General features: G+C 42.3%; 1 protein-coding gene across 2 annotated transcripts in view; it reads left to right on the top strand.

Moving 5' to 3' along the window:
* The window catches only part of TBC1D4 (TBC1 domain family member 4), a 331,945-nt gene that overhangs the window by 207,424 nt on the left and 108,418 nt on the right, over positions 1–16,103 (top strand). For both annotated transcript variants that reach the window (XM_029603027.1, XM_029603026.1), the window contains exon 5: positions 12,537–12,669. In XM_029603027.1, coding sequence (XP_029458887.1) covers positions 12,537–12,669 — 133 coding nt within the window. The remainder of the gene's footprint in view (positions 1–12,536; positions 12,670–16,103) is intronic.

Raw genomic sequence — 16,103 nt, 5'->3', positions numbered from 1 at the left:
TTCCCTGTGGCCTCTGAGCCTTCTGTCTTCTTGTACCTTGCTCTGTGGCCTAATCAAGGCCCCTTGTGGCTCTGGGCCTGCTCCTACCTTAGACCTTGCTCTGTGGCTTACTCGGGCCTCTTCTCGCCTAGTGCTCACCAGACCTTATGCCTAGCAGCATATGGGCCTTCTGTATTGCTGTCTTTAGGCCTTGGTGTTCTTTGTTCTGTGTTGTCTTGTTTGGTCCTTGTCCAGTTCTGTCTTAGTCTGTCTGGTCTAGTCCTGCTCTTGTCTGATCTTATCCTGCCCTGCCGAGTCCAATTCCTACTATCCATTCCTTACCTTGCTATTGCCTTGTCTTGCCCCTTTCTATATCTAATCCCATCCTCCCCAAGCCTGGGCCCATATCCAGTCCCAGTCCCTGCTCAGTGCCCTGTCCAAGCCTGTGTCTGTATCCAGTCCTTATCCCTGCTTAGTGTCCATCCTGTTCTAGCATCCCATCCTCAGCACCTGCCTGTTCTACACCCAGACCTCTGCTTTCAGTCTCTCTCTGTCCACAAGGTCAGTTCCAGCTTGTGCCTGCCCTGCCTTGTCCAGCTAAGCCCTACTCGTCCCCAGATCCTGCGGGGGAGGGGGCTGGCTAGGTGGAGGACCTGTACCACACCTGTGGGGGTATATCCTAACCCCAGCGAGGCAGCCCAGGACAGGTGGGATGAATATTCCACTCATTTGACTGACGTTCAGTCTGAAAATCTGTAAGAACGAGAGGGGTAACAGTTGCTCTTGCTCATAAGAAGTGTTTTCTAGACCATGTGTGCTAAATATAGTGAAATTTGGATTCACTGTTTTCATTATCAAGAGCTAGGAAGATGCAGTTCGCCTGATGATTCACATCATTAAATTCTGTGAAAACAAGCCATAAAGAGTTCACAAAAGCTACAGTAAATATGTCAGGATTCGAAACAAAGGAAATGACTTTGAATAGATAAATGTCCAACTTGGTTTCCTAGCTACGTTTGGCAGCTTATTTCTTTATGTTTTATTTTGTTAGAAAAAATGGTAAAGTGGGTAAATGTCCAGTGAACAAAAAAAAGCTTAGGGAAGCAACAGTTCTGTCTGCCAAAAGGATGAAAGTAATTTGAAGTTCATATGTGCTTAGGAAAGACTTTGGAAGACATGGGTAAAACTGTGCTAAGAACATGCAGGTTTATAATACATTTGGAGGGCGATTTTCAAAACCATTTCATGGGCAAAATAAAGTTTGGATACGGGGTGTTTGGAAAATTGCCCACCTGAACGTGGGAAACATTATGCGCTGTTCTACAATGTGCATAATTTTGCCTTCTTTCTTTAGAGGCATTTCCACAGGCAGCGTTGGGTCAGAGGAGGTGAAAGCGTGTTTATTTTTGGACTTTCAAAACTGCAGGGCTTTGTTTTGGCTGGAAGCACCCGCAGAAAAAACAGGCACAAATCCCTACGGGTAATTTTTTTCTGGGGCAAAAAAAAAAAAAAATCAAAGCAAAACTTCCCCGTGTTTGCTTGAATTATTGTGCCATCTCTGCGGGTAAATGGTATCTGCGGAGTGTGCACCAACTCGGGCAGTTTGATAATTTGCCCCCCTCGGGAAAGCTTTTGGAACGTTTGCACGTAAGCATGTCTTTATCCGCGTAAAGAAGGTTTTTTTTCCAAGGGATTTCTGCCAGGAAGTGGTGCTTTCCAAGCGGAAATGGCCTTTAGAAAACTGCGTGGCCAAGACACGTGTGAAATCCCAAGCGTACCTACTGTATGCATGCACTCTTGTACCCGTGGAGAGAGGCATTCTGAGGGGGTGGAGTCTGGGAAGGGTTGGGACTTCTGTGCAAACATTTTGATTTTGCATGGAATTTTCCCAGCAAAACTGGACACCTCAAAGAGCAGGTGTAATTGTTGTGTGCTCGTCGTTTTGCAGGGATAGTTTTCCAAGTGGACTCATGCACATAAGTCCAGTTTGGAAATTGATTTAACTTAGGTGCATATTTACTGGCTAACTTATGTACAGTGTTATAAAATGGCCATTTGATAATTCAGACTCCCATCCCCATCCCTGCAGGCTATTTTGCATACTTTTACTTGCCGGAAAAAGAGGTGGGGGTTATGCTAAGAGAGGGGAAATACACACAGGGAGTTCATTTGAGATCCCCACAGGTACTTTAATGTGTGTATTTTGTACCTGCAAGCCCCATGGGCAGTTTGAAAATTGCTCCCATAGCTTGCATCTCGGCCACACAAAAAAAAAAAAATGCTGGGAGAAAGAGACTATAACATCAATAGAAAGTTAATTACACATTAAGGCTCAACATTACTGCAGGCCGCTGAAGGAAAACACCAAACTATACTGCAGATACTGTTATATAAAAGAGAGCCTCCCAGTCTTACATGTTGCCATCCTAGACATGCAGTGAAAGGGTTTTCTCATTTTGTATCTCTGAGAAAAACGCTTAAATATATGTGATTCACTCATTCTGTGAGGCCTCCCTGTTCATGTGAGTTGGGGACCTCGGAGTTCCATTTTTCATGCTGAGACAGGCAGAATCCCTGCTGTAGCAGAGTTTACATTGTAGCAGAGTTTACATTACAAACTTTGAAATGTTTGTATGCTAATGCCAGAAGTCCTAAGTAGTAAGATGGGAGAATTAGAATGTATAGCAGTGAATGATGACATAGACTTAATTGGCATTTCAGAGACATGGTAGAAGGAGGATAACCAATGGGACAGTGCTATACCGGGGTACAAATTACATCGCAATGACAGAGAGGAGCCACCCAGGAAGCGGTGTGGCGCTTTATGTTCGGGATGGCATAGAGTCCAACAGGATAAACATCCTGCATGAGACTAAACGCAGAATAAAATCGTTATTTATTTATTTATTTATTTGTTTGTTTTTATATACCGGTGTTCGATCTAGAATATCACATCAGTTTACAGTGCAACTGGGGTTCTAAGAAGACGAAGGCTTCTTATTTTACATTGTAACTTCATATTATGGGTAGAAATCCCTTGTGTGTTGGGGAAGACTAAAATGATAGGAGTATATTGTCGTCCACCTGGTCAAGATGGTGAGACGGACAGTGAAATGCTAAGAGAAATTAGGAAAGCTAATCAAATTGGTAGTGCGGTAATAATGGGAGATTTCAATTACCTTATGACAATCACGTTGTATCAAGGTTTTGTTATTTTATATCATTGCTAATATTGACATTTAACACTCATCCTTTTATGACATTTTATCACAATTTTTATGTAATTTTGGGACCTTCATACCACCCACAGTTTGCAAGTACAAACTTGTGTTTTCACTGCTACTGGTCTTTTTTAATCATCGGTCCACTAAACATTCTTCATAATTGTTTTTTTCAATTTTTCTTTTTGTTTTTAGACTTTTTTGTAAAATTACAGAGAATGGTACTTCCCTTTACTTGAGCAGACCAAGTTCCAGAGTCCAGAGTCCAAGTCCAATTATAAGAGTGTTAAATGTCAATATTAGCAATGATATAAAATAACAAAACCTTGATACAACGTGATTGTCATAAGTTACCTCTAGTCGTTGTTCATCGGACAAATTAATACGTTTATATTAGATTTCAATTACCCCAATATTGACTGGGTAAATGTATCATCGGGACATGCTAGAGAGATAAAGTTCCTGGATGGAATAAATGACAGCTTTATGGAGCAATTAGTTCAGGAACCAACAAGAGAGGGAGCAAATTTAGATCTAATTTTCAGGGGAGCACAGGATTTGGTGAGAGAGGTAACGGTGGTGGGGGCTGTTTGGCAATAGTGATCATAATACGATCAAATTTGAATTAATGACTGGAAGGGGGACAGTAACCAAATCCACGGCTCTTGTGCTAAACTTTCAAAAGGGAAACTTTGATAAAATGAGAAAAATAGTTAGAAAAAACTGAAAGGAGCAGCTACAAAGTTAAAAAATGTGCAAGAGGCGTGGTCATTATTAAAAAATACCATTCTAGAAGCACAGTCCAGATATAACCACACATTAAGAAAGGTGGAAAGAAGGCAAAACGATCACCAGCATGGTTAGAAGGGGAGGTGAAAGAAGCTATTTTAGCCAAAAGATCTTCATTCAAAAACTGGAAGAAGGATCCAACAGAAGAAAATAGGATAATGGATAAACATTGGCAAGTTAAGTATAAGACACTGATAAGACAGGCTAAGAGAGAATTTGAAAAGAAGTTGGCCATAGAGGCAAAAACTCACAGTAAAAACCTTTTAAAATATATCCGAAGCAGAAAGCCTGTGAGGGAGTCAGTTGGACCGTTAGATGATCGAGGGGTTTAAGGAGCAATTAGGGAAGATAAGGCCATCGTGGAAAGATTAAATTTAAGATGAAATTTAATGTGGAAAAGTACAAGGTGATTCATATAGGGAAAAATAACCCATGCTATAGTTACACAATGTTAGGTTCCATAATAGGAGCTACCACCCAAGAAAAAGATCTAGGCGTCATAGTGGATAACACATTGAAATTGTCGGTTCAGTGTGCTGCGGCAGTCAAAAAAGCAAACAGAATGTTGGGAATTATTAGAAAGGGAATGGTGAATATAACGGAAAATGTCATAATGCCTCTGTATCGCTCCATGGTAAGACCGCACCTTGAATACTGTGTACAATTCTGGTCGCCACATCTCAAAAAAGATATAATTGCGATGGAGAAGGTACAGAGAAGGGCTACCAAAATGATAAGGGGAATGGAACAACTCCCCTATGAGGAAAGACTAAAGAGGTTAGGACTTTTCAGCTTGGAGAAGAGACGGCTGAGGGGGGATATGATAGAGGTGTTTAAAATCATGAGAGGTCTAGAACGAGTTAATGTGAATCAGTTATTTACTCTTTCGGATAATAGAAAGACTAGGGGGCACTCCATTAAGTTAACATGTGGCACATTTAAAACTAATCAGAGAAAGTTCTTTTTCACTCAACGCACAATTAAACTCTGGAATTTGTTGCCAGGGGATGTGGTTAGTGTAGTTAGTGTAGCTGTGTTTAAAAAAGGATTGGATAAGTTCTTGGAGGAGAGGTCCATTGCCTGCTATTAATTAAGTTGACCTGGAAAATAGCCACTGCTATTACTAGCAACGCTAGCATGGGTAGACTTAATTTTTGGGTACTTGCCAGGTTCTTATGGCCTGGATTGGCTACTGTTGGAAACAGGATGCTGGGCTTGATGGACCTTTGGTCTGACCCAGTATGGCATGTTTTTATGTTCTTATGTTATGTTCTTACATTCTTTAGACGCTGTGATCTTTCCTCCATCATTCTCTCTGTAGGAAATATTTATTTTATATATCTATATAGATATAGATGGGGAACCTTTGGCTCCTCCATAGGTGGCCCTAGATCTCTGCCTGGTAGGTACTAGCTAGGAGGGACAGACCATGCCATGCAGCACCTTCCCCTGAGGATGTCTGCAATGGTTCAGTCCTTGTCCAGAAGGGGAGAGGGTAGAGCCTTAGTGAGGGTGATCAGTTTAGTTTTGGTTTTGTTGAGAAAGGAGCTGGTTTTTGCTCCTGTGCTGTTTTTGGTTGGGAGACTGCCCACTCCAGTGCACCTCTTGCTTGGTAGGGTCTATCCCTTCCTGAAAGTGTAAAGCAGTTTAGTAAGGAGTTTTCCCAATTTGTTTGTGCCTGGTTGTAATCCTGTTCCTGATGGTGAGACAACTCCTGTATCTGAAGGACAGGAGGGAGAAGATCTGGTTATTCCTTTCCAGCCAGTGAGAGGACTTCAGTGACTCATCACTCAGAGTTGCGTTTTAGAGAGGAGGTTTTTTGTACCACCTCTCCTCACTGTGTGGCTGGACTGTAAAAGCCCTGTTGGTAACCAGAAAAGAACCTTTTCCCTTAAGAGGTCAAACTACAGAAAGTGTCCACTGGAGAAGAGTTTCAAGATCAAATTGGAGACCCGAACCGGATCTCCACTCCGGGGAACGCAGGACACAAGCTGGGAACATCTGGGACTCTGTTGGAATGCAGGTACTAGACATTTTTTCAGGATTTAGGGGACGCCCCTCAATAGGTTTCCCTTCCCAGCTGGGACCTTGTCCTGCAGACAAGAAAGGGGATGAGCTGCTCCCAGAGAGTAGTACTAAGGACACCTGCACAGAGTGAAGAAGGGAGAGTTCCCTCTGTATGACCCAGATTGAACACAGATATAATGTAAGCAAGTAACCCATTGATTGGATATTTATTTCATTTCTGTAAATCAAAGTAAAGTTGTTTTTTGAATAACCCCCATCTTGTCCTGCCTGTTTCTAACATCACCAAATAGGACAGAGCACTCCTCAGAGAGGATTGCCATTCACCGCCTTTCTCCCAAGGAAACCTTTTCTCCCAAGGAAAGAATCCACTCCTTGGGACTTGTTAAAATTGTGGAAGTGGCTAAAAGGAGATAGCCCCAAGAGAAATTCTTTTGTGTGCCCTTGGACTACCATAAAATCCGAAAAAGGGTTACATATATATATATGACATTTTTAAAAAAAATAAATATAGATGACAGAATGGCTGTTGCCAAAAGAGGAGGTGTTGAGTGGAAATCCTACTGAATGCTAGTTGTTTGGGGGGGTTCTTAAATCATGGGAAATTTGCTGTAAGCATGATGCTGTCAAAGAGGAGGGCAAAGGCCGCAGTTAGCCAAAGGACAACAAAGGCACAAGCCTAGGAGCTCAAGACAATGAACTGTAGCCGCCGGCTACACAGAGATCCCCAAGGATGTGAAAGCATTTCCTATAGCAGCAGTACTAACAGTCACTAAAAATAATTTAGACACTCGTAAAATCTCCTTTGCCTTTCTGATTAGTGTTCTTTGCTATTTTATTGCATTTTTTTATTATGGATGGGGGTTTTCATTGATTTTAGTTTTAGTATTGACAGTGTGTTGTAAAGTAGACCAGTGGTCTTTGTTCTTTTTTTGGTTTGTTTAGTTGTATTTTTACATGATTTTGTAATCTGCTTTGAACTGACTTTGGCCAGGAAAATGTGGAAAATAAATATTAAATTAAATGTTTTAAAATACTCTTTTTACCTAGCCATATGCACTGCTATGAAGCTAAATAAACTAGAGTGCTACTGTACTGATTCTGCTGAACAGACATTGGAGACAAGTAACACAAGGAATCCAGTTTGCCATGATGTGGCAGTAACGGCTGCAAATTTTGCCTCTCGCTGTGTCGTGGCAAATTGCTTTCCTCCTGTGATGCTCCTGATCAGTGCTGCCTTTCTATATTTATGGTGTTCCAGGGCAGCAGTGTTGCTTCCTTTTTCGTGGCCGTCCACTTCAATTCATCACCCTGGCCTCTTTCATCCGCTAACCTGGGCCCCTGCCACTGAAACATCTCTGCCCTGCTGCACTGGGCCACTGCTGCACTTGGTTGCACTTTGCTGATGGTCACAGTTGCAACTGTGGATGTTTGATGTCTCAGCAGCCTTCGACTCCCTGGTTCACAATATACCACTGTTACAGTTAAATCAGCTAGGTATGTCAGGGATAATTCTTGCATGGATTTGTTCCTATTTATCAGACAAATTGCAACAGGTTAGATATGGTTCCCCAATCTCTGACTGGTATCCTTTTTCCAATGGAGTACTTCAAGAATTAGCACTTTCTGCTACATTATTCAATATATGCATATCTCAATCCTATTTGTAAGCTGCTTGCTGGATTAGGTTTGCATTATAGATTATATGCAAATTATATTCAATTCTTTTTTCCCATCTCACCTAACATTAATACTAGGTTAGCCTCTTTGCTATTTATTTGAGTTTGATCAAGAGCTGGCTTTCAAGTAATACATTAGTTTATAACCTAGATAAAATTGAGGTTATTAAAGTAAGCAGATTTTCATCAGCTACATTTCCTTCAATTTTTTTAATTTGAGATTTGTACAATTCCAATTATTAATGAAGTCAGAAATCTGGGAGTTATATTTGAGTCTGGACTATCTTTTAAGATGTTGTGTGAAGCTCCTTTTTCAAACGTTGAATGCTCCGAAAGCTTAAGCTATATTTGGATCACAGTGATTTTCATTTAGTGCTTCAGTCTTTGATTATTTCAGGTTTGCACTACTGTAATTCAGTATATCTTGGCCTTCCTTCTTCCACCTTGAGAGCCTTATAGATAGTCCATAACTCTGTGGCACACATTCTTACTTGCTCAAATATATAATCCCCATATTATTTGCCAGTGGAATGGAGAATTAGGTATAAGATTTTAACATTGATTCACAAAGCCTTGAGTAGTGAGGCTCCCCGGTGTATCATTTCTTTTTTTAAAGATTTGTACACCAGAAAGGAATTAAAAGATCTACGGGTTGATGTCTGCTGGATGTACTTACGGTCCATTAAGTTCCGTTGGCGGAATCACAGGGAAGGTTGTTCATAGTAGCAGGTCCAATATTATGGGACCTACTATCAGAGTCACTTCAGAGTGAACCATGCTTGAGGACATTCAAAAAAATCGCTGAAAACCTGTCTGTTTAGTGAGGCATTCAACTAGCGTTAATATGGATGTGCAGTGAGGCAGTATCTCATTATTCAGGAGATCATATGCAGGCAGAAAAAGTAGGTAACCATTCTGGTCAGGAAGAGGCAGCTTTTACTTTTAGTATGTAGGTGATTATGCCTGTATTTTATTTGTAAAATTTTTTGATGTAAACTGTTTACAACTGTAGATAACGTGGCATAAAAATTGTTTAAATACATAAATAAATTGCTGCTGATTAAGGTGCCAGCACAATAGGCAGTATGTGGTGGTGGTGGTGGTGGTGGTGGGGGGGAGGTATCTCATAGGAGCCCAAAGCAAAACGGGAAGGAAGGAAGGAAGGCGAAGATGGGGATGGCTTGTAAAAAACTGGGATGGAAGGATTGCAGTGTCTGGAGAGGGACAGAGGAAACCTGTGAGGAAAGGGAGGGATTGGAAAATAGGGAGAGAGACTAAAAGAGGAAGGGAGTGACTGGAGAGTGATAGGGGGTGAACAGTAGTGGGAAGGGACAGGAGATTATGGGAAAAAAATGGAAAGAGAAGGGAGTGGTGTTACTGGAAAGGATTGAGAGAGAGAAACTGGAAGGAAAGTAAGGGAGTGGCATGAGGAGAAGGGAGACTTCATGAAGCAGGAAAGATGAAGGGAAAGAACTGGAGGTGAGAGGATACTGGAGGGCATGAGAAGAAGAGAGCAGAAAAAACTGGGAAAAGAAAAAGATTTGAAAAAAACAAAAACAAAAAAACCCAAAACCCCACAAAGTGAGAGAAAGAACTCAAGTAGAGAAAGGAAAGTAATAATAGGTGAAATACATGCTAGGCGTAAATTTGTAACTGCCTGCACATATTCAAAGCCATTGCCGCAGACTTTACACCAGTTTTCAAAGGGAATGTGATTGTCTGTGTTCCATTTGCAAATTATTACGCAAACATACCTGCAGGCAGTTACACCTGCAGTTGTGTGTGCGCAGCTTTTCTTAGGAGGAAAAATACACATATCCTTTAGAAAATGCAAAAGTATGAAAGGAGGTGCAAACCCCTCCTCAACCCTGTCCCGGAAAGCTGCTGCTCACCGCGAGTGAATGTACGCACATGCAGGCCCTGCGTGTGCACCATTACCCGCATATCGGGCAGGCAGTTTTGTTAAAAAAACCTGCGTCCGCGGGTAAATCACTGTTTTACCTGGCGAAATGGCTTTGAAAGCTACCCTCTCTGTGAGGTTAAAATGTAACAGATTTTCAGCAAACTTGCCTTTTCGTTTTTGAATTTTAAGCAATGTTCACTTGATAAATTCATGGCAGAGGTGCCCCAAAAGTTCGGCAGACTTAATCCCCAAGGAGTTGCAGAGACCAGGTCATTGCTTCACAGCATTATCTCTAGCCACCTGTGATTGCTCTTATTTCCTTTGCAGGGCTGTTTCAAGAGCTTAAATTAGCACCTTCTTTAATGACCCTATGGTGGTCTGCAGTTCAGGTGGAGTGCCTAAGTGACTGACAAGGCAGTGCAGCAAGGAAAAACACATCTCACGGAGGGACATGGATTATATCTATCTGTTTAGTTATCTATCTGTTCTGGGCAGTTATCCATCTGTTCTGTTTAGTTATCTATCTGTTCTGGGCAGACTGGATGGGCACTTTGGTCTTTTTCTGCAGTCATTTCTATGCTTCTATGTTTCTATTCATGTAATTGCTTAATGAGTCACACGTCCTATTCACCTTTCCAAAATAAAATGCTCAAGAGAAGAACAAAAAAAACCCAAAAACATCTGGATGACTGCATAGGAAACATTGACAAATAAATTAACAGAAGAGATAAAACCACAGTAAGTCGAGATACATAAAAGCATCTTACGGATATAAAATGCCTAAACCGGGTGGGAAAATTTTAGCCCGTAGTTGCGCTCACAAACTCTGACCAAAACCAAGGTAGAAATAACAGAGTCCTTGCCTGCAAATGCAGGGGGACTGTGACTGCTGAGCATAGTTTTTCGGCCCACACCTCATCTTAGCTGTTAATGAGAAATGAATATTGGGCACCCAATCTTCATGGTATCCCGAGAATTCACATACAGGAATTTGCTGTGCTCACTTCATTCATGTATAATTGATGTTGTATATGTGCGACACTGAATTCTGTTGTTTTGGTGCATAGGAACGTAGAATATGACAGCAGATAACCACCCTCTAGCTTGACCATTGTCCTTTCCTGATACAGCATCGCAGAGTTTTACTTGTTCACTGGTTTTTTCACTTTCATTTCCTCTCACCTGACGATCCTCTGTGTTTATTCCTTGTATTTTAAAATTCCGTTACTGTGTTTTTGCCCCCAAAATGTTTCTATCCCTTCTGTGCAGAAATATTTCCGTATGTTAGTCCTGAGTCTTTGAGCTGCATATCGGGGCTTCTTGTCGAAGGGCTTCCTTTCCACTTAAAAAATGCTTGCTTGTGCATTATCCACTCCAGTGCCCTGGAACCACTGATGTCTGGAAATAATGATTGAACAGAACCATCAGTGGAGCAACCGGAACCTCTCTGAGCTCCCTAAGACGGATCCTGTCTTGCCCCCAAGGCTTCGTCCATTTACGACTTTGCTAGTTCCATGCAAATTTGCTTTTCTGTAAATGGAGTGGTAAATACCCCTCTTGCATCTTATCTGTGGCCTGTTTCCATCCCTTTTGGTGAACTCTTGTGCCTTTATCGTATGCAGTATGTTTATTATTTTATTTATTTTTGGATTTAGCTCCCGCCTTTTCATCGGTAGCTCAAGGCAAGTTACATACCGGTACAGTGGGTATTTTCTCTGTACTATTTTAGGGGCAGGTTTACTATGCCGCAGTATTTTTCTGCAGAGGGGAAAAATACAAAGGGCAGCGGGAACACACCGCAGTATTTTTATGGGAGTTTATTCTGCAGGGAAAAATATGGCGGAGAAAAGGTAAAAAATGTGCGCAACGGTGGCCCATTTTGCCTGGGGGCCATCATCTTCTTAAAGGGCCACGCCTGCCTGAAATAACTCCCTACCCTATGTGTAAAAGTCTCCCTCTCAGCCCTCCCCGCTGCCTCTAGAGGTGGGTCAAAAGTACAAAAAGTCACAAAAAAACAAGGTTAAAAGTTGCACGGCGGTACCCCGCCCCTGTACCCAAGCTCCTCACGTGATGGGGCAAGGTTGGCCAGTGTCATTTTGGAAAATGGCGGTGGAGCCTAGGGGATGCTCTGGGCCCCACTAGACTATCAGGGACCAACAACACTAGCAGGTGTGTCTGGGGGGTGGGCGAGGGGTTGGGAATGGTTGCCTTCTGTGGGGAAGGGGACTGATTGAGATCTAGGAGGCCTTCTCTGGTAAAGGGGAGCAGTCTGGGCAGTGAGGCAGGGCATCGCCACAGAACTTTTAACTCTGTTTTTTGTGACTTATTTTTTGTACTTTTCACCTGCCTCTAGAGGCGATGGGGTTCTTGCCAGAACCCCGGGGGTGCCTTTTACACATTGGGAGGAGGGTTGCCTAGGGCCGTTGCTGTTCATCCCATTTCAAACCAGAGGCATTGGGATAAAGGTTAACTACTCCTTCGTTGTAGTTAACGTTTTGGAAAATAATGTGGTTTAAGTTTTTGAGGCAAGCCAATTTAGTTTATTTACATAAAAAAAAAGGTATTTACGAGCTGCTTGGAATGCATTTGCAAAGCTTATGCATGCAAAGCAGTTCATTTAAATATGCGCATTTATTTATTTATTTTTTTAAGAAAAATATCGTGTGATATTGCCATAATAAACGTATATCACATGTTAAACACTGTTTTTCTCGCGTTAAATGGTTGTCGTGGCTTAGTAAATCTGCCTCTTGAGTTTTTACCTGCGGCAGTGGAGGGTGAAGTGACTTGCCCAAGGTTACAAGGAGCGTCAGCGGGATTTGAGCCCTGGTTTCCCTGGTTCTCGGCCTGCTGCTCTAAGCATTAGACTTATGTTTTCAAAATTAAAGAATCCCCCTGAAAATGTGCTAAGGTCTTAAAATGTTCTTTGGTTTTCTTTAGGTTGATGAGGTAATGCTTACCCTAAAACAAGCTTTCAGCACTGCTGCTGCCCTGCAGAATGCCAAGACCCAGATCCAGCTGTGTGAGGCCTGTCCTATGCATGCATTACATAAGCTGTGTGAAAGAATCGAAGGTATTAATAACTTTAAATTCTTTACTCTACATTACCTAACTTTAAAATTGCTGTTAAATGCTTTTCTCTTTTTCTCCTGCCCTATTAAAAAAAATAAATAAGAAATTGAATAGCCTGTGCTATAAAAAGTAAAAAAAAATTGCAATATAACACCTACTTAGGGACCTTCATGTTTGGTTTTTATTTTGCCTGGTAAATTTAAGGTTTATTTTTACAAGAAAAAAAATGGCAGAAAATGGCAGAAAATGGCAGAAAATCAGTGGAATATCGGAGCTTAGTTTGGTGGACAGACATGAGGACAGGTCAAAAAAAGAGAGGAGGGAGGCCAAAGGGAGAGGAGGGGGGGATTGGACAAGGGCTGAGAGCAAGAGGAAATGGAGATGGGGGAGGGATATGAGGTGCTGAAGGGGAGGATGGGGGAGAGATGTAGGGTACTGAAGAAGGAGATGGGGAGAGAGCAAGAAGGAGTGGGGATAATGAGAGAGATGGGAGGCTTAAAGAGAGGGGGAATGGGGATGGAGGTTGCTGAAGAGACAGGGGAGGCAGGGAAGATAGAGGAGAGGTCTGGGGGTCAGGAAGAGAAGTCTGTTCCCAAGGAAAGCAGTGAAGGCTTTCTGGCCCCAGCATAATTTAAGATACTATGTTGGGCCTACCAGGCCTTTGTTGATCTTCTTGTGGAAGGAAAGGGTTATGGATATGGATAGGAGTGGTGGCAGGAGGGAGAAGAGAGAAAGAGGAGGGTGTGGGAGCAGGGGAAATGAGAAGAAGGTGGCAGAAGGGAGAGGAGGAGGTGGAGATGGGAACCCCCCCACAGCAAAATTTATGACCAGGCCTCTCTTCTCAGTCCCCTCCTCCTTGTTCTTTTTGTCTCCTTCCAGCATCCTGCCTCTCTCCCCCACTCCCTCTTCTCCTTCAGTCCTCTCTTCCTCTAAGCTCACACCCGCTTACTATTGTCCCCTGCCCTGTCACTCTCACATCAACCTTGCTGTCTCCCCTTGCCCCCGCATTCTCCCCCCAATACCCTCACTCACCTTCATTTTATCCCTACAATCCCCTCTTTCCTTTACTCTGGTACCCCACTCCTTTCACTCCCACACCCATAATTCCTTCATTCCCTCCCCCCCACAATCCCCTTCCCCCTCACATCCTTTTCTCCCAATCCCCTACCCCCGGCACTTCCACAATGCCATGAATGGCCCATCATCACCCAGCCATCAGTGTCATTTCTCACCTGAGCCCTCCTAAACGTTCGATCGTGGCCTTGCAATGCCTCGATCCCTTTTCGTGCTCCATAGCTGTCGGTTCTTGATTTCGCCATGGAGCAGAAAAAGGGACTGAGGCGCTGGGTGAGTGACCGAGCTTGTGGCAGGGGTAGTGGCAGAAGCAGCAGCAGCCACTGCTGCAGTACATATATGCCAGGCCAGAGGCTTCAATAGGTACAGCAGCTGCATGGCCCCTGTGCTTCTGACATCTCTAAAACTAGGGTGAAAATAGGTTTCAGCCTATTTTAACCTTTGTAAATAAGCAGAAATTTATGGGTAAAAATTAGTTTAAACCAAAAATGAAGGTTCCTACACATACTGCAGTCCGCTCACTGGAGGAAGATCATAAAAGGTTGACCATCAAAATTGAGAGTAAGTTTCTTTCCGTTTTATATTTCACATTTTCTTCCTGGGTTTTTTTTTTTTTTTTTGTAAGCCTCAACCCATGTTGTCGTGCCCAGATGATACACGTCTTCTCTCGCTGGCCAGGAGGGCAGAAAGGAAGTCTCTTGAAAGACCTAACCTCAGTGCCGCTCCTTTGGTTGGCAGTTGTGGCAAATGTCTTCCTTGAGGTTGGGTACTTTGCCTCTGCTGCCTGCCTGGTCTCCGTCAGCCCCGAGCCAGTCCCTGTAACACTGGGCAACAAATTTTCACAAAAGTCATGTTACGGAAATGAAATTAGTCAATTCTTATACATTTCCATGTGCTAAACACGAATGTTACTGTGAAAATGCAAAATTGGCTCTAGTTTTTTTGTAATATGCAATAATATAATTACATCTTGAACTGTATGCCAATAGCTCACTGGGCAACAAATTTTCACAAAAGTCATGTTACGGAAATGAAATTAGTCAATTCTTATACATTGCCATGTGCTAAACATGAATGTTACTGTGAAAATGCAAAATTGGCTCTAGTTTTTTTGTAATATGCAATAATATAATTACATCTTGAATTGTATGCCAATAGTAGGAGACCTACGGTAAATACCGTTTGAAAAATGAAGTCCTAAACTACGTCTTAGATTTCTTTGCTTGTCTCTTGTACACCTGTTCGGGAGCATCTCTGCGGAGTGTCCAGCAGTAGTCAGCCAGCATGAATATTCCAAATGCTCACCCTTTCTGACTGGGCTTCATATAGTACACTGCTGATGTCAGCTTACTCAGCAGCAGCATGGCAGTAGAACTGCATTGCATCAGAAAATGATGTAATAAACTCTGGATGATGTGTGCATGATGGTATTATGCAATATGATGCAATATTACATCATTCTAGGCTTATTTACAGTCCTACTGGATAAATTTACATGACTAAACATAGAAAGTGAACTATATTAAATATCTTCAAAACGAGAGCCAATAAAAACTTTTCATGGTCATATTCGTGTTCAGCACATCAAGATACTACAGAGTAGGACCTTTTTAGGTCAGTAACACTTTCATTGTTGCCCAGTGGAATTACTTCCTTTTGCATGCTAACATGCATATTCAGTGAACCAGGCATGGACCCGATCAGGAAAGAGGTGCTGCCAACTTCTATTCTTGCTACTCTGAGCTCCTCCTGCAAGCCCTTTGGTGACATTATGCTGCTTGCTCCAGAAGAGTCCCTGCCATCAACACCCAAGTCACACCTCAGTGTCGTGAGAGAATTCTTTAGTAACAAATGCATGCTCAGACACAATTAGGAAGAGATGCTGGGTCTCAGTTGTGAAGGGTTGTTGCCTCCTGTTATGTACATTTGGGAAACACTTTTGATAAGCCAGACCTACTGGCTTATCAAAAGTGTGCGTACATGTTCCACAAAGAAACCTGAGATCCGCGAATAAGGCGCTACTAACTGTCCCCTCTGTCAAATCAGCACGTCTCACGCAAGTAAGGGAAAGAGTGCTGTCACTGGCTGGTCCCGTACTATGGAACACCATGCCATTCGAAATAAGGCTGCAGAGAAATTTGAAAATATTCAAAACCAATCTGAAAACCTGGCTTTTTAAACAAGCTTTTTACAAAGATAAAGAGACGGAGAAAAACAGTTGAGGGATAAGGACGCACCAAACTAGAAGTTGTAATTTTTAACCTACACAAACATATTAATGTTAAAACCAAACCGCCTAATATGTTCCTATCAAACAGGCTTAACTTACACACTTAGGGCCTCATTTTCTAAACAGATCGC

This window comes from Rhinatrema bivittatum, chromosome 5, assembly GCF_901001135.1.
Source record: "Rhinatrema bivittatum chromosome 5, aRhiBiv1.1, whole genome shotgun sequence".
Classification (NCBI taxonomy): Eukaryota; Metazoa; Chordata; class Amphibia; order Gymnophiona; family Rhinatrematidae; genus Rhinatrema; species Rhinatrema bivittatum.
The sequence above is the reverse complement of the archived record's forward strand: the minus strand, read 5'-3'. Positions and strand labels throughout refer to the sequence as shown.